Raw genomic sequence first — 19,168 nt, 5'->3', positions numbered from 1 at the left:
ATATGGTAATAAAAGTAATTGGTGAGTGACGCTAGTCAGCAAAGTACTGTAATGCTAATGTTAGCCTCTAAAAAAAGAACTTAAAATCTTTAATTGTAATTATCGTTTATTTATGCTTGGTGTTTGGTGCTAGTCAGCAAAGTACTGCAATGCTAATGTTAGCCTCAAAAAAAAAACTTAAAATGTTTAATTGTAATTATTGTTTACTTATGCTTGGTGTTTGGTGCTAGTCAGCAAAGTACTGCAATGCTAATGTTAGCCTAAAAAAAACAACTTAAAATGTTTAATTATAATTATGTTTACTTATGCTTGGCGTTTGGTGCTAGTCAGCAAAGTACTGCAATGCTAATGTTAGCCTCTAAAAAAAAAACTTAAAATCTTTAATTGTAATTATCGTTTACGTATGCTTGGTGTTTGGTGCTAGTCAGCAAAGTACTGCAATGCTAATGTTAGCCTCTAAAAAAAAACTTAAAATGTTTAATTGTAATTATCATTTACTTATGCTTGGTGTTTGGTGCTAGTCAGCAAAGTACTGCAATGCTAATGTTAGCCTCTAAAAAAAAACAACTTAAAATCTTTGATTGTAATTATTGTTTACGTATGCTTGGTGTTTGGTGCTAGTCAGCAAAGTACTGCAATGCTAATGTTAGCCTCTAAAAAAAAACTTAAAATGTTTAATTGTAATTATCATTTACTTATGCTTGGTGTTTGGTGCTAGTCAGCAAAGTACTGCAATGCTAATGTTAGCCTCTAAAAAAAAACAACTTAAAATCTTTGATTGTAATTATTGTTTACATATGCTTGGTGTTTGGTGCTAGTCAGCAAAGTACTGCAATGCTAATGTTAGCCAAAAAAAAAACCCTTAAAATCTTTAATTGTAATTATCGTTTACTTATGCTTGGTGTTTGGTGCTAGTCAGCAAAGTACTGCAATGCTAATGTTAGCCTCTAAAAAAAAACCTTAAAATGTTTAATTGTAATTATCGTTTACTTATGATTGGTGTTTGGTGCTAGTCAGTAAAGTACTGCAATGCTAATGTTAGCCTCTAAAAAAAAAAACTTGAAATATTTGATTGTAATTATCGTTTACTTATGCTTGGTGTTTGGTGGTGACACTGCAATTTGGGCCTCTGTCTGAGTTGTTGATCTTTTTCCATTCATGGAAAAAAAACAACTAACAAACACCAAAGGAGATTCATAGTTCAGATTAAATTCCCAGTGGCTTCTGTTGTTTGTTCATTCACTTGTTTCAATACAATTAAAGTCTAATGAGCAAAGGGATTGAACCGTGCATCAGTCTTGTCAGTTCTTAACTTCTTGCTCCCGCCAAGCATCGCAGTCGGGTAAATGATACGCAATGTTGTTTCTTTCCATTGCCAGAAGTTGTGACTGCACCAAAACAATACATCCACACTACAGGCATCTGTAAGTAGGAAGGATGGTGCTCGACATACTGAAGTCCATTGATTGTTTGAAGAGAATTGTCACTTGTGCGTTAACGACAGGAATGGAGTCAAAGAATAACAAAGCTTGTGATTTGCCAGTTTTCTTTTGTTTAATATCATTCTTTTTCTGTTAAATTAATTAGCAAAATTTGATACTATTCTTACAATGCGATGATATTTGTCACACTTTCGATTAGGGGTGGGAATCTTTGAATGTCTCACGATTCGATTCAAATCCGATTTTTGGGTCTGCGATTTGATTGGGAATCGATTTTCCATTAAGAACGATTTTCGATTCAAAATGATTTGATTGACAATAATGTTTGCTTCAAACTATAGATGTGCAAGGAACTTTTTTTTCGAAAGTGGGAAAAATGTTAAACTAATAGAAATAGTTCAAATGAATTTTTGACGTTTATAGCCGTCAATGGCAGTGAATGAGTTCAACTTAATCTCAAGTTTTTTTTAGTTTTAAACTTAATCCCAAATTAAACATTAAACTGTGTTTTTGCATGTTGTTAAAATTTAAGGAGCTTTTGTGTGAGAATTGGAGTTCATTTTAAATACTCATAACATACTCTGCTCAGGCTACGACATGTTAAATTGTTTGGAACGTGTACTGTAACAAAAGTGGGAAAAAAAGGTGAAACTAATAGAAATAGTTCAAATGAATTTTTGACGTCTATAGCCGTCAATGGCAGTGAATGAGTTAATGCAAAATACGATTTTAACCGATTAATCAATGGAATAATTGATTCTAAAAATAGTCGATAGTGACAACCCTGCATATCTTTACTAAGGTCTGTATTGCTTTTAGAGCAAGGAGACAGTGAATTGGGCGTATTCTGTAGAAATTGATTAATAGTTAGGGGGTGGCGTGGCTCAGTGGTAGAGCGGTCGTCTCCATCCTTATTTGTGATGTTGTGGGTTCGATCCTCACCCCAGGTGACCACATCAAAATGTCCTTGAGCAAGACACTGAGCCCCGATTTGGCCGACCACTGGTGGGTTAATGGGAGGCTTTGTAAAGCACTTTGGGCACTATCGCTAAAAACGTGCTATAGCAATATTAGTCCATTCCATAATAGTGAATTTATCAATACTGGATTATTTTGTGGTTGTTGGGTCGTTTTACAGTCCTGTTTTTCTTTTTGTCTTTGTCTCAGCTGCTGCTTTGCTGCAACAACTAACACGCATCAATGTCTTGGCTTGAGGTAAGCGAGAGAGACGCACGCACGCATGCACTCACGCACGCACACACACACACACAGTGGGGTAACAACAGTAATTTAGCTAATCTTTATACAAAATAATTAATTACCCCAGTGTTGCATTTGAAGTCCATAGGAAATGGAAGTACTCAGTCAGAGAACCCATTTCTTCCTTCTGGGAGTATAAATGTTAATGTAAAATGGTCTTAGCTGTTTCTCTGTATATTCAGATTATATTGCCTTTTTTTTCCTTCCAGTTTTGTGATGAAACTGCTAGAAAATTAGATTCTGTCCGACTATTTGTTATATTCAAATTGCCAAATATGCTCACCCAGAATTTATGGAATTGAATTTTTTTTTTGAAGAAGGTAGAAAACATGATGCTTTTGTCATAATTTACACATCAACACCATCAAAAGTTTCCAGTTCACTTTGGAACTTAGTGTTTTTTCCAGAAAATATTCAGTTTGTGTCTGCTGCTTGTACACGCCCACAAACATCAGACTCACAGCGTGAAGGTCATCATGCTTGCTCTTCCCGCCATCGTGATCAATTAATATTCACTTTCTCAATTAGGGAAATAACAGCAGCTTTGATTGCTCCTGATGCGTTTGTAGAACAACAGCGTGTCCTGATGAAATGCTCTCATCTCTGATTACATGATGTGGCTACACACTGAGAGGGTACGTGCGTTTGTGTGCGTGTGCACGTGCGCGTGTTTGGTTGAAGCCGGGATCGTACGTTTTGTGCCAAGATGAAATCAGAGGAAGGAGTTTGAAGACCAGCTGACTAAACTTACCCAACTAGTCTTAAATTGGTTTTGGAGTTTTCATTTAAAGTTAGAGTTTATTTCATTTGGACTTTTTAGAAATTCAGTTGGTTTTTATTAGCTTTTAGAGCAGTTTAAAAAAAAAGTACTTTTTATTTAGTTTGGTTTTGATTAGATTTAGCATTAGTTTAAATGTATGGACTATTTTTTGAGTGCAAGACAAAAAAAAAAGGTCACTAAGTTAGGTACAATTCTCACCTTCCTTCTTTTGGACAGATGTAGAGCAAAAATTAAACGCGAAAGCTCATGTATGGTGACAAAGACAAAAGCATGGACATTTTCACTATTATTATTAGGGGTGGGAATCTTTGACTGTCTCACGACTCGACTCGATTCCGATTTTTGGGCCTGCGATTCGATTCAGAATCGATTTTCGATGAATGCCGATTTCTGCTTTAAAACGATTTGATTGACAATGATTTTTGCTTCAATTTATAGATGTGCAAGGAATCGTAATGATCTACTCCAGTCTGACTCGCTAATGCTAATTAGTGCCCTAGTCGCGGCACTTTTCTCACTCAAAAGAACGGCTCCACACTGCAAAAAAACAACTTTTATTGAAATAACTTGATCGTGACTTTTTCTTTCTACTCTCTAATGTGGCTACAACTTAACAGTGTATTAGACCGCGTGGAACCCCACTGCCCCTAATTGGCCAAAGCGGGTACAACATGAACACTGCTCCAAATAAAGGCACACACAGACAAAAGCAAGACAGTATAAAATAATTTAAATAAAATTTACACTTCAAAAGTCTACCCCCAATTACTACGTTTGAAAAGTTCTTCTCCTTCAGGCATCTGTAGCAGAAACATGGTGGGGAAACATGTTAGCATTTTGTAGCGACCTATGTAATATAATTAGCGACTACTAGACCTACGATTATATTTAAAAAAAATACTTTGATGTGATAGAGCATATTTAAGACGCATTTTTTTCCATGAAAGATTCTAAAATGGTCCCACCGTACTACACATGGAATCATAATAAAATTTTTAAAAAAATTAACATTTTTATAGAGATTTACCAATACCTAGGTGTTATAGAAAAAGGCATATTTACGTTCCAACATTGTATTTAATGTCTAATGTTACAATTTTGTGTAATTAAGTACCATGTTCCCCAAAATTGTTCATGTGTGAAACTAGCAAAACTTATCAAGCTAAAAGCAGCAACAATTTTTCATACTATCTATGGCAGAACACGCAGCCGCCACTGACTTGACTCGTTTTGTTTTTTTTAGTCACTCTGGTTGCGGTGTCTTCCAAACTTTTGTCATGGACGTCAACAAGACGTTGTCGTCCTAAAATCAAGTTCAAATGCTAATTAAGGATGCTAAAAAAAAACTACTTAATCACGCTGACATTGTATCATACGTTGCCAGCATTCAGCGTCTGCTCCAGCGTTAGCCACTAGTTGCTAGCTAGCCTGCAGCTAGCAAGACGGCCAGAGCCATCTGATTACGTTTCAAAAGCAGTTTGATGACTGCACACATTCATGCTGATCACTTTTCAACAAAGCAAGCTCACTGCTGTGTCAAGGCACACTTACAAACATTACATTTGACACACACACAGTGTGTGCTCGGGTGTTGCCCCTGTTTCATGTCTATCACCGACGTTTCATTTCATGCCCAAGATGTTTTAACCCAAACTGCGCTGTGGGGGGTAGACTTAGCGGTATGTAGTTTGTTAATCCTGTTTGTAAAAGACAACAGGCAGATTATGAATGCCAACTGTGTTCAGGAAACAGCCAGCGGCACCGTCATTTGTTTACCGAGTGAGCGCACAAAAAGCTGGCATATAAAAGGCAATTTGTGGAAGCAAATTATGCAGATAGGTGCCTGGCGTCGAGAGCCACATTACAAAGATCTCCTCGAGTGACACAAGTGACTGCATTTGAGTGTGTGCCACATTGAAACAACTGCTTGAATTAAATAAGAGAGCGTGATTCTTTTGAGTGAAGATGGAGCCACCTGACTTCTTACCGTCAGGCTTCAGTTGTATTGATCAAAACATGCTTTCTGACGCATTTATATGCAACACTATGCACTTCATCATCACTGTCCAAACTTGTTTGAAAGGATATGTATTGCTCATTTTCAGGGTTGGGAGGGTTACTTTTAAAATGTAATCCATTACAGTTACAAGTTACCTGCTAAAAAAATTAGTTAGTAACGTAATCCAAGTACCATAATATTAAAGTAATGTAACTGGATTACTTTTGGATTACTGAAGCGAAGCAAGCAGCACATATTACTATCCTACAAAAATGGGTTTATTGCGGTTATTATATCATCTTCCACGGATTTTTCCGCTTAAATGCGGCCCGTACCGTAGATCGCACTGGGACAAATGAGGTATCAAACGATGCGGCTCGATCTGACTCGGTGCGGCATTACTTTTCTAGGAATTCCGAGTTACCATGGCGACGCAATTCCCCAAAAACTCCCAAAAAATTCCCATAGGAAATGAATGGAGAAAGGGGGAACAAATTACAGATCAAGCACCTTTTTCCAAGACACGCTGCGCACGCATACGTTATCCGACCGATACGAATTTTAGCTCATTTTGTAGGAATTTTTCCCATCTTTAGCTCAGTGTCGAAATCTTTTTTAAGGAATGTAAGCTCTCCCCTCTGTGCGGGTTCAAAGACAGTGAGCAAACAGCAGACAAATAGCCTTCTCCCATTGTTGTGTATTGCAAGTGCCAGAGTGGAGCAATTAACTTTAGAGTGGCGGGAACAAATAAATGTACTTCCAAAAGTTTCACTTCAACTCATCACCATGGCCACAATCTTTGCTCACTAGACATCAAATTCTCACATTTTGTAGTCACGAGTGTCTTCTTTCAGACAAACTAACTTTTATTTGGCTAAGGTGTCATTTAGTACCTTTATTTTCACTTTATGCGAGGACAAGTCGGACGAACTCGCCTATCTCTTCCATGTTAAATTCAGGCGCCTTTCGCTCTTCATTTCTGATAAATCATAAGTTTTCAACCTGCTCTCATTTGGTCATTTTTCATCCGATTAAAAAAATGAGAACATGCTCGTGTTCCCCAAACCCTTGCCGTTCTAACGAGCCATTTCTTGAATGTGTATCTTGAACCGTTAAGTCGTGAGAGGCTTTTGTTCAAGGGGTGTGTCTCTCATACAATCTCAATGGAATGTGGGGCGAGTGACGGCTCCAAGTCAAAAATGTGTGTGCGCTCTTAAAGTGACAGTGAGATATTTTTAGTTTCTGTTGATTATGGTTAACTTCCACATTTCTTGACCGATTTTTGTCGTTTAAATTTTAAACTCTTCAGCTCATTTACATTTTTTTAAATACATTTTCAGGGACAGTGAAATACTTTTAGTTGATGTTGATTATGGTTAACTTCCACATTTCTTGAGCGATTCCAGTCGTTTAAATTTTAAACTGTTTAGCTCATTTACAAAGTCAAATGTGTGTGCGTGAAAGTGCATTTTTCTTAAAGGGACAGTGAGATATTTTTAGTTGATGTTGATTATGGTTAACTTCCACATTTCTTGAGCGATTCCAGTGGTTTAAATTTTAAACTGTTCAGCTCATTTACAAGAGTCAGCAGTCCCATTCAAAATTTCCGCGGGAATTTTTCTAGTTTTATTGTGTTGTTATATCTTTTCATTGAGAAGACACCCAAAAATGATTTTTTTTTTTTTTAAGAAAAGGGAAACCTTAATACTTGCGCTGATGGGAGAATCTGCGTAGCCAAAGAAGTGCACAGCCAGTTTGCATTTCTGTCGTAACTCATTCACTGCCAGCCATTTTAGAAAATTTTCACAATTTTCAATATGTTCAATAGTTATATATAAACCGAATCTGGCAAATGTCAGAATAGACTCTCTCCTTTCTGCCTTGTCCCGTTCTTTTATAATCGACAGTAGAAAAATGTAGGTTGCACAAAATGCAGTCATTACTCCTACGGAGTCTCAAACTGTGTGTTTATTATGTAAAAAATGGCTCTATGATGTCATCTACTGGTGGTTGTGCATCAGTAAAGTTTTTTCCAAGTTTGACATTTACAGTGGAACATAATCAGATACTCCCCCATCTAGCCCCGTAGAATTTTTTTTTTGATTTGTCAATGGCAGTGAATTAAAGTGGAAGTCAACCCAACAATTTTCTTTACAAGAATGGCCCAATTTCCTTACAGGCATGAAGTCTAGTTCTATATTATTTCACATTTTAATCGAAATTTTAATTGAAATATTTTTCTTAGATATGGATTAGCATCTGGTTTCTGAATTTGGGCCATGACTGGCTTTACCTGAGCCCTGAGTAACTATGATGTCATTTTTTGTCGCATCCTGGTTTGTCGCTTTGTTTTGTTGCCCTTTTTGTGTGTGTGTGTGTGTGTGTGTGTGTGTTGCAGAGCCCTAGGTGTGAGGTGGTGGGCAGAGCTTCCTGTGTCACACCTGCTCTGCATAATCATTAGCAGAGTATTTAAGCGCAGGAAAGACAGGAGAAGGGTGCGGAGATATTGTAACCTTTGCTAATTGCCATCGAGACCGCCAACCTGACATTCTCGTGCTCTTTGTAATTTAGTCCTCGCCAGTAATGCAAATGGTTTTTCTGTTTATTATGGGACTGCTGAAAGCAGCACATATTACTCTCCACCCTATAAAATCCCGAGATTTTTCCGCAAAAATGCGGCCCGTACCGTAGATCGCACCGGGACAAATGAGGTATCAAACGATGCGGCTCGATCTGACTCGGTGCGGCATTACTTTTCTAGGAATTCCGAGTTACCATGGCGACGCAATTCCCCAAAAACTCCCAAAAAACTCCCATAGGAAATGAATGGAGAAAGGGGGAACAAATTACAGATCAAGCACCTTTTTCCAAGACACGCTGCGCACGCATACATTATCCGATCGATACGAATTTTAGCTCATTTTGTAGGAATTTTTCCCATCTTTAGCTCAGTGTCGAAATCTTTTTTAAGGAATGAAAGCTCTCCCCCCTGTGCGGGTTCAAAGACAGTGAGTGAATTAGGCTTCTACCGCACTCTGTTGACCAATTAACTTTAGAGTGGTGGGAAAAAAGAAAGTCTACTTCTATTTGCAAAAGTTTCACTTCAACTCATCACCATGGCCACAATCTTTGCTCACTAGACATCAAATTCTCACATTTTGTAGTCACGGGCGCGTGATGGCTCCAAGTCAAAAATGGGTGTGCGTTCTTAAAGCGACAGTGAGATATTTTTAGTTTCTGTTGATTAGGGTTAACTTCCACATTTCTTGACCGATTTTTGTCGTTTGAATTTTAAACTGTTCAGCTCATTTACATTTTTTTAAATACATTTTCAGGGACAGTGAAATACTTTTAGTTGATGTTGATTATGGTTAACTTCCACATTTCTTGAGCGATTCCAGTCGTTTAAATTTTAAACTGTTCAGCTCATTTACAAAGTCAAATGTGTGTGTGTGAAAGTGCATTTTTCTTAAAGGGACAGTGAGATATTTTTAGTTGATGTTGATTATGGTTAACTTCCACATTTCTTGAGCGATTCCAGTCGTTTAAATTTTAAACTGTTCAGCTCATTTACAAGAGTCAGCAGTCCCATTCAAAATTTCCGCGGGAATTTTTCTAGTTAGTAAGTATTACTCTGATTTTCTGTTCTCTGTTACTCCCTCAGCCTTGTGTAGGTTTAGAGCGATTTTCAGTCCCCTTCTCCTGTAGCTCTCTGCCCACCTTCCTAGTTATTGTGTACTGTTTGTTTTTTCCGCGTTGGCCTCGTGTCACGTTGCTTTTGGTTGTAGACTTTATTCACGCTTGCGTGCTCCCTATGTTCAAATAAAGCCTGTAAGCTTGCTTCTTTGTTATTGTCCGCCTTGGGTCCAAACACACGTTTTACACAGCCGTAACCATTTTCAAATGACAAATGACAAAATGTCCGCCTCCTGAGATGGCTAAAAACGGGTGCTTAACTCATATTCCATAGACGTAATATTAATCAGAATGTTGTCTTTATACTGTTGTGGGCACATCTAAGATATTATTGTAAAGAAAATTTGGTGATTGATTTCCTCCTTAACTTATTCACTCCCAGTCATTTTCACTGACGCAACCCCCTTCGCTCCCGGCTGTTTTACTGGATTTTGCAAGGCCCACAGAATATTGTGTTCTATTGCTATAAAAACAACAAAGATTAGAGTCTCTTATTTCTTTTGCAGCAATTAGCATTAGAATATAGCTAAATTGCATCATTATTCACACATCTGTTTAAAACAGTGGGGGAAACAGCTTGTTGCAACATGGCCCTGGTTGATCTCTTATACTCTGCCGCCACCTTCTGGCCATTTTTGTAATAAGCCTCTCTTCTTCAAACTTATAGGTTGCACCTCTTAGTTTATGATTTAAGTGCAAAAAGTGATTTGGGCTTGAAGTTGTCGCGTTGAATACAAAAACTCACTTGGCATTGAGTCATTCATATCTGCATGGACACAGCAGCAGCCTCTTGATTAATGCAGAAGTGTGGCGAATAAGAGTGCAATGGTCTTATTTTTTTCTGATGCAGAAGCCTGCTGTGCATCTTAAGTCCCATCTGATTGCACACTGGCCTTCCTGCTTCCATCTCATTGTCACTTCTTGTTTGTCGCGTGGCGGGACACCGTTCAGGTGATAACACGACCGGCTGCTTCCTTCCTGCTGTTGCTTGGCTGGAAGACGTGCCGTTCAACCAACAAAAAAAAAAACATGCTGACGGCCCTTTGGCTCGTCTACATACATTATTCGGATTTCAAATCTCTCAAAATGGCAGCCTTGGCAAAATGGTATCCCATTTAAAAAAGTCAAATAAGTAAGGCTAAATGAATATGCACCATGTTCCTTCAAATGAACTGATGTTGACAAGAAAACTTGTATAATTGCTTTCAACATCCTCGCCAAAGAGGATATTGATTTTGGGCTGTCTGTCTGCTTGGCTGCCTCTATCATCTTGACACTTTTAAAATAAGGTACTTGGTGTACCGTTCACACAAACAGAATGGATTTGTCATGTTCGCAATTGTCAAGACGACAATGCTGGCGTTCACCTCCACACAAAAAGAGGTTGAGCTGCGGTTGTTCTTAACTTGTGTAAAATGTACATCATTTCACCTCAAGCAAGCAGTTTGCTTCTTATATTCTCAGCAACTCCTAAGTTTCAAAAAAGCCGCATGACAACATTTTAGTAAATATTTTAGATTTATTTTCTGTTTTCAAATTATACAAACTTTAGGGTGGTCTTATTCTGTGGTTGGTTCAACCGTATTTAATTGAGTCACTTATACATTTCTGTTTACACTTCCTATCTAAGATACTGCCATATGACGCTGTTTTCTATCCGCTGTCTTTTAAGTAGCTTTATGTTTGTTTCTAATGTTATTTATTTATGTTTATATTGTCAATGTGAGCTTGAAAATAATTTATATTTACTCCATTGTTTCATTTTAAATGATCATTTACAACATTTGCAAAGGTTACCAGATGCTTGTATTAATGCTGTGTTGTCTGTTTGTATGAAGCTTCCCGACATTGATGAATTTACATTTTTTACAGCCAGGCAATTTGGGCAACTCATTCCATTTAAAGAAAAAAATAATCTACTGATTGGTGTTTCTTAAGGGGAAATTCAGCTCAAATTCCAATGTGTATTTTGTAAAGATCCCAATCACCTGGCTGGCATGGAGAGATTGAGAGTGAAAGGGGTGCGACAGTAGCCAGCAAGCACACTAGCATCTCTCCGACAACTATCTGTCATTTTTTTTCTTGTCCATAATGTTTTCCCCCTTAATTTCTGCTAGCTGTATGTCAAGCTATTTCATTCAATCGTTCTCGAGGCAGTATAAAATGCAAAGAATACGACCCCTGGCTAAAGTTGAACGTTCATCCATTCATTTTCAATACACTTCATCCTTGTCAGGGTCGCAAAGTGTTTACTGCTAGACGCATATCCTAGTTTACTGCGGGCAAAAGTCAGGCAAATTTCATTGAACGGTAGTAGAAAGTTACTCAATGTTAAACCAGCAAATAGTGTTGTTATCTTGTGGGCGACTGTAAAATTGGCAAACAGGACTGTAATGATTATGACACCGGAGAATACGCCATTAAGCTAGCTAGTTCAACAGCTACCTAGATGCTAAACTACCTTATTAGACGCACATAGGCCTCCAAAGCGACTTTTGATAGACTTGTTTTTCTATGGTTGTACTATTAATAGAAGTATTTGAGGAACTATTTGTTTTGGCAAAGCCGAATAACTGATTTAATAAACAAACAAATCGCTTACAGGGAGTTCTCGAGCTACGTCGCACGCGAACTACGTCATTTTGACTTTACGGCGCCCATGCCTCATCCGTAGCACCTTCTTTTTCGTTAATGTCCCACAGTTATCACGGCATTTTGAAGTTATTTAAAGCTGCGTTGTTGTTACCTCCAGCAACGGACGTCCATCAGCCGTCGGCTCGCCACCAGGCAGGCGCATCACATTTCCGCGTTTAAGCTTGAATTAGCTTCGCACTGCCGTCCGTCAGCAATGAATGTCCGTGCGGAAACACAAAATACAGGTTCCGGCGTCTTCCGGGTCGCGCAAATGTTTTTTAAAATCACTGTACATTGTACAAAGTATTTTAATGTAGATATCGACTTAAACGATTTAAGTTGAAATTCGGGTTACATCGACAGTGTAGAAACGGAACTCCGCTGTAACTTGAAGACTCCCTGTATTACTTTTAACTAACTGGAGCTTGTAGAACTGTTGTGCAAAGCCATATCAAACTCAAGGTTGTGATGTTGTACTGCATACATCATGGCTGTCATTCAGTTGTAGGCATATTGTGTGTGATCTTGCTTAATTAAATGTTAACTATTATTGATGCTACTATGATTATTGTGAAAAAACAGTCCAACAGTCAGTCCAGCCCCAAAAATAATGAATTATGCAGTGGAATAAAAAGTCTCTTGACCTCTCATGAGATGTTTTATTTGTAACCTATTGTGCAAATTCTTGGTACATAACCAACAAGTCTTCTGTATTGACTTTTAAGGTTAGTTTTAGGCTGACAAAAGACCAAATTAGCTTGAAACAAATGGTTAAAGTTTTTTTTTTTTCTTGGTCGATACAATGTACACTCTCCCTTGCGGTTAGGAAATTAATAGGATTTCACAGTTGTTTCATAGCTGTGAGCAGGTCTGGTGTTTTATTGACCTTCACCCATCACCGGCAGCTTTCCTGTTTACACATTGAGAATGTGGTTTCATGGGGAGGTCATTTTCAAGAGACAAAGAGTCCAATTATAGGGTAGACAAACAACAATTTAATCACACTGCTGTTTAACTAAATTGTTATATTTTGTTAGCGAGCAGTCTTGTTAATGTTGATGATATGGATATCACCGTTGGAGCCCCACTGTTATGTACCCAAAGCCGACCCTGAGAGAAGTGTACACCACTTAGCATAATGCTGAATATGAATGTGTGGAGGGTTGGATAAGAGGCTGATCCACATGCACACAAAACCAGATGCCTCGGGATCTATAAGGGCTTCAGGCATGAATTGAATCATTCATCTCACTGCTTTTATGCACATCATGTTTGTTCTTATTTCCTACACCACATTTAAAATTTAAGAAACCCTTGGACTCTGCTGTATTTTCATGGTATAAACCTTTCTGGCCTACTGAAGATCTTTACATACAAACCATCCACACTCATTTCTTCCTTCCTTGTTGTTGCTCTGCAGGGTCGTAGGGAGTCGCTCCCTGTGGTCCACCAGGTGGTCAGGCGACGCTACTCGGGCCCGTTACTGCTTCCGCCACTGCGGAGGAGACACTCGTGCCAGGATCACCAATCTGACACCTGCCGCTTTTCCGCTGTACACGGGTTACCGCTGCATCGCCTAGAGGCTCTCTACTGTCGAGCATTGGCCAGTCATGATGAGCACCGGTCAGTTGGTTTTTGTACTTTGTACTGACTGTCTGTCTGACTTGTGTTATGTATGTATGCAATATGCATCTACTCTAATGTACATGCACGCAAAGTCTGTGGATCCATGTCCCCTGTAGGTAGAAGTCACCACTTAAAGCACTTCAAAATAGCACCAAAAATAATGACTATTTTTATAATAATATAATAATACTAAACTTTTGATTAGTTTGTTGATTAATCGATGCATAACATAAAAAATATGTCATATCGCATTGACGTCTGTGTCACAGTTGCCAGAGACTAGAGCTCAATATTTTTTTTTCTTCTATATGTTTGAGCTTCATTGATTAGGAGAGAGCATCCCCAAATGGCATTATAGCTTATACACTCTCTTTCAAATGTGTGTTGCTCTTTTTTTCCCCACAACTATTCAAATAACAAGTTAGCCTGTGTTTGAATTGCATAGTCATACCTTAACGGTCCTTTACACATTTATAGGGTTTTCATTTAATCTACTAGTTCCAAACATTTTACACCAAGTGCCACCGAGAAGAATACTTGACTCTCTTAAGTGCCGCCATTATGATCAACATTAAAATACAAACCCAATTCCAGTGAAGTTGGGACATTGTGTTAAACAAATAAAAACAGAATAGCTACAATGATATGCAAATCATGTTCAACCTATATTTAATTGAATACACTACAAAGACAAGATATTTAATGTCCAAATTGATTGTTTTTCGCAAATAATAATTAACTTATAATTTTATGGCTGCAATATGTTCTAAAAACCTGGGCCAGGTGGCAAAAAAGACTGGGAAAGTTGAGAAATGCTCATCAAACACCTCGTATCTCGATTCATAGATCACGATTCGATTCGATACCGATTAATCCCGATGCGAATCTATAAATTGAATATTGAGATTTTTTTTTTTCCTCAAATTTAGAAAATACTAATCAGTAAACTTGTACATGTATACTATAAGATTTGTATGAAAATGTATTTATTTATCTAAAAATTCAGGCTTATAACTGAGCCAATGCATCTAACAAACCATTGAACAGCACTGAAATAAAATATTAAGGTTTAATGTTCCATTAATATAACATTCCTCCATGCTTAATGTGTAAATCCTAACCCTAAGTAAGACGTTTTGTTGAATATTCCAATAAAAAAATTGAAGTTTAAAAATCGATTCGGCCGCATATCGAATCGATTTGAGAATTGCGCGCTGTAATACCGCGATATATTGCCAAATCAATTTTTTCTAACACCCCTAGCATTGTGTTTTTATTTATGTTTAACACAACAAGATCCCAACTTGATTGGAATTGGGTCTGTACTAAAGTATATTAGGCTTGTGTTATTTAAAAACATGGCAGTGGTTGGGTTGTATTCCTAAAAACTTTATTTAATATTAGGAAAAGGCACCATTACCATTACCTGGTACCAGCCTTATTTTAAGCTATCAGTTCTTGCAAAGGTGGCCGATACCAGTTTCGGTCATCCTCCAGTGGCCATTTTAGGATTAGGAACTAGAAATTAGAATTTAAAGGAATTCATTAATTTCATGCATTTTTCAGGAAAAATGCTCCAACAAGTTATAATGACTAAAACAAAATTACATTTTGTTCAAAAAAGAACCAGGGTGGCCGATACCAGTTTCGGTCATCCTCCAGTGGCCATTTTAGGATTAGGAAGTAGAAATTCGAATTTAGAGGAATTCATTAATTTCATGCATTTTTCAGGAAAAATGCTCCAACAAGTTATAATGACTAAAACAAAATTACATTTTGTTCAAAAAAGAAAACTAAGCCTAAATCCAAATCTGTCAGAATTAGCACTGTGAGATTTTTCTTATGTAAAACAAACCCCTGAGATCAAGCAAATCCCTGCCTCAAGTGCATAGTGACACTTCCCTCCCAAATGTGTGTTAAACGCTTAGAAAACCAGTTTTGAAATCGACAGAGTTGATGGACAGATGGCAAACAGCTCGGACCCGGGAGGGCTGAGAGTGGCATAAAGGCCAAGTGAGGGAGGAGGAAGCTGAGCGCTCGAGCAACGGAGAGGAGGAGACAGAAAGCCGAGCGCTGCGCAGTCAGTCTCTTCATCAGTGTGGCGCGTGGATAGCGGCGCGCCATGTCACGCGCACACCTCCTCTAACGTCCATTTCAAATTCAGTCCCCCCCACCCCACCACTCCTGCTTACTGAAGAAATTCGCTTTACAAAGGAGCAGAGCAAACTAGCGAGCGAAGACAATACAACATGGAGTGCGCGACGCTGAACAGAGAGGGAGCCGGGCTCGCCAAACCACCCAAGCATTTGTGGCGGCAGCCCCGGACAAACATACGGATCAAACAACGCATCAACTCGGACTCCGAGCGCTACCTGTGCCGTAACAGGACCCTGGAGAAGCTCCGACCCGTACTGAGGAAACCCCGATTGTCTTGGCCCTCCTCACTTAAACGGTAACCACATTACACTCCAAATTCAGAACTTCCAAGAAAGTGATGAACTCGCACTACCAAAGAGACTCCATATCAGAGCTGTATGTTTATCATTCACAGCGCCAGAGAGCTTTTAATTGACTTCAAGATAGTGCGGTTGTCTTTTGCTGTGGCGTAAAAATGTATTGTGGAATACTGAGCTTGCCACATTTGTTACAACATACGTGTAACAGCTCTCGGTAGGATTCAGTGCAGTTTTGTACATTACTACTGAAAACTGCATCCATAATAAAATATGTCATATTATTCTTAAAATAATACCTCCGACATTCACCATTACTATTTTAATGTCATTTTTATACAGTTGATCTATTGGGTGTCAATATATTGTGCCGTGCACATAATGAAGTGGTGTAGTCCAGGGTATACGCGTAGGCGTATACCTACTTCTTTTTCAGTCAGTTTTGCGTCTATCCACTTCTAAATCCTCCTGGATGCGCAATTTTTGCGCACCATTCAGCCATGATCACCCTCCGCTGCCTTAATGCGTAATTAAAGGCATGAGGACTGATCAGAGAATAAGTAGGGCCGGTCATGCCGAGGACTTTATTGCTAACGCGTAAGATGCCAATGTCACTCCAGTTGATTGACAGGTCACTCAATCTCCTGCGCGATGATCGTAAATGTGAGCGAGGCAGAAATGAGAACATACTGTACATACGACAAAAACATTATTCGCAGGTACGTTTTAAAGTCGCTTCCAAATAAATCCTTGTTTTAAACTACTGGCAAAAATATGACTGACTGTACAGAGGAGGATTTGGTCGGCAATTTTAACTGTGCATTTCGGCTAGGCTAACGTTATGAAATGTAACGTTATCCTAACGTTAGCAATTTCGACCTAAACTAGCTGGATTAGGATAATAAAGGGAACCCGCATAATTGTTTCAGTAATTGTATGATTCGCCCAGTTTGCAAAGATTTTTATACTAGACTCTTATGTTAGATGAATGAAACTGTAATAAATGCCCAGACCAGAGATTATCTCAGTGTGAAGCTTTTTTTTAGGTCTAAATAACGTTAGCATACAGTAATTTAAAGTATTATAGTGCTTAGCCCTAACTTGCATGATGTAGTTAAATGTTATAGTAGATAACATATTAATCATGTTTGCCTCATAATAAATACATTTTACATTACAAACTGCTCCTAATTCATTCATGATCATTTGATGTGCGTAATTACAAATGACAACATTTTCTTACATGTCACTGTTTCTATAACAGGGTGTTTTTCTAGAAGCAAAAAAAAAAGTAAAAAATAAATAAATAAAGTAAACATACCGGTAAGTAAAATTTTTAGTATACCCACTTCTCCAGGGACCACTACATTATTAACATTAACGATTATTTTAATAATTGATTAATCTATTGACTATTGTGTTGATTCATCGATGAATCAGATAAAAAAAAAACATGTTTAAATTTATATCTCTTTATTCAAAAACAGGACATTATTTAGAATTGACAAAATCAAAAATTAATTATAATTGAGTTAGTGGTTTGGTCGTTGGTGAGACGGTCGTTCAGTAACCAGAAGGTCGGCTGTTCGATCCCCGCTCTCCCTAAGTCATGTGTCGTCGTGTCCTTGGGCAAGGCACTTCACACACATGGCCTCCAGTGCTACTCACACAGGTGTGACTGGAAAGGTGCGAATGTTTGCTGGTGGTCGGAGGGGCCATAGGCGCACACTGGCAGCCACGCTTCCATCAGCCTGCCCCAGCCTACTTAAGTAGCTTACCGCCACCACAGTGTGAATGTGTGAGTGCATGAATCTTTGAGTGTCTAGAAAAGCGCTATATAAATCCAATGCATTATTATTATTATTATTAACAACCGTCAAAAAATAAGCAGAAATGGTGACCATTGTTTTCCAACCTAAAAGCAAAGTTTCATTTAGATTCAAAACACTTACACGCTCCACTTTCATGGAGGACTAAAGACATTGGATTTTTAATGTTGAGAAGCTGATATTTTAAATCAATAAGAATCTAAACAATACATCGAGTCTCAAAAATAATTATCAATTTATTTGATAATCGATTTGTTGTTGATTAATTGCTGCACCTCTATCCGAAAGCATTGTCAAACTAGACAAGTGAAAAACGATGCTTCGCAGATTTAAAAAAAATTATATATCACTCCTTCCAGCTTGTTGCTAGGCAGAATTCAAAGGCTTAATCAATAGCTGTCCCATGCGCTCAGGCGACATGGTGGCCTGAATTCTACCAGCAGGTCCAGGAAATCAGATAGACACACACTGAGGCAATTACTCCAAAACCGAATTATATGTTCCCCCCAATGCAGAACCGCCAGCACATACTTATTATTATAGAGTTTGAATATAATACATTCCCTGAATCAACCCAGACAATTTAAATTCGCTCTATAGGCCTGCCAGCAGGCAATGGCTATGTTACTCTTTCTGCTTTGGGTGTTTAAAAAAAACATTGTTTTCATCTGGAGTGTGATTCTTGACATGGTGATTTAGCAGCCTTAAATTTGATTTGCTCAGTACTTTAGTGAAACGTGTTTGAAAACAATTTTCCTAAGACTGATTGGAAGTTTGGTAGGAGAGCAGCTTTTGATTACGTATAATCATCTTTTTTTGTGTTCTAACTCTGTTCGTGCTCCAATTAGTATGCAGTGTGTGCAGAAAAGCATGTCCAAAGCTGTCTGTTCAGGGACATTCAATTTGAGGTTTTTTGGGAACATTTTGGTAGTCGATTTATTTTGTCAGCCTTGTAGTATGTGTAATAGCTTACGGTTGAGTTACGTGTGCTGCTGCTGTTGTTGTGCTATACAGTTTTGTAAAACTCATTGGGGGAAGAGGTGAGGCCAATAAATAACAAATAACCACTTTAGGATGCTTATTTAATAACATGATAAAAACTTTGAAAAAAATTACATTGTACTCACCAGAAATGCTGATGCAGACCTCCTTGATTTGCTTCTGCCAGTAACAAGCTGTAGCTGTTTGCAAGTATAAAGTGCATGTCACTGCCATGATCAGGAAGAAAATGCAAGCTAACGATTGGATTACAAACATTTGCCGATACTTAGGATGGTTCACCAAACACGGACAGTCTTGCGTCTTCTGTACTGTCGGATTTTATTGATTGCTATGCGCATTTATCAATTGTGAATTTGAGGTGAAGAATCTCGGGTTATTTTCAAACCAATTAGCTTGTTCCCCCGAACACACTAGCTACTAGCGCTAGCATGTTACAACGAAAACAA

The 19,168-nt window shown here is 38.2% G+C and overlaps 1 protein-coding gene across 2 annotated transcripts in view; it reads left to right on the top strand.

Annotated features, from left to right (window-relative positions):
• pde4cb (phosphodiesterase 4C, cAMP-specific b) overlaps nt 1-19,168 on the top strand; it is an 89,785-nt gene that overhangs the window by 9,226 nt on the left and 61,391 nt on the right. Inside the window, exons 2-3 of one of the 2 annotated variants that reach the window (XM_077583846.1) lie at nt 2,610-2,657; nt 13,233-13,435. In XM_077583846.1, the coding sequence (XP_077439972.1) occupies nt 2,643-2,657; nt 13,233-13,435 (218 nt within the window). In that variant the 5' untranslated portion in view covers nt 2,610-2,642. Of the gene's footprint in view, nt 1-2,609; nt 2,658-13,232; nt 13,436-15,687; nt 15,891-19,168 lie in introns of those variants that run through there. The other variant, XM_077583847.1, reaches the window with a different exon arrangement.

The sequence above is a fragment of the Vanacampus margaritifer genome, chromosome 13, assembly GCF_051991255.1.
Source record: "Vanacampus margaritifer isolate UIUO_Vmar chromosome 13, RoL_Vmar_1.0, whole genome shotgun sequence".
In the NCBI taxonomy this organism is placed as follows: domain Eukaryota; kingdom Metazoa; phylum Chordata; class Actinopteri; order Syngnathiformes; family Syngnathidae; genus Vanacampus; species Vanacampus margaritifer.
The sequence above is the reverse complement of the archived record's forward strand: the minus strand, read 5'-3'. Positions and strand labels throughout refer to the sequence as shown.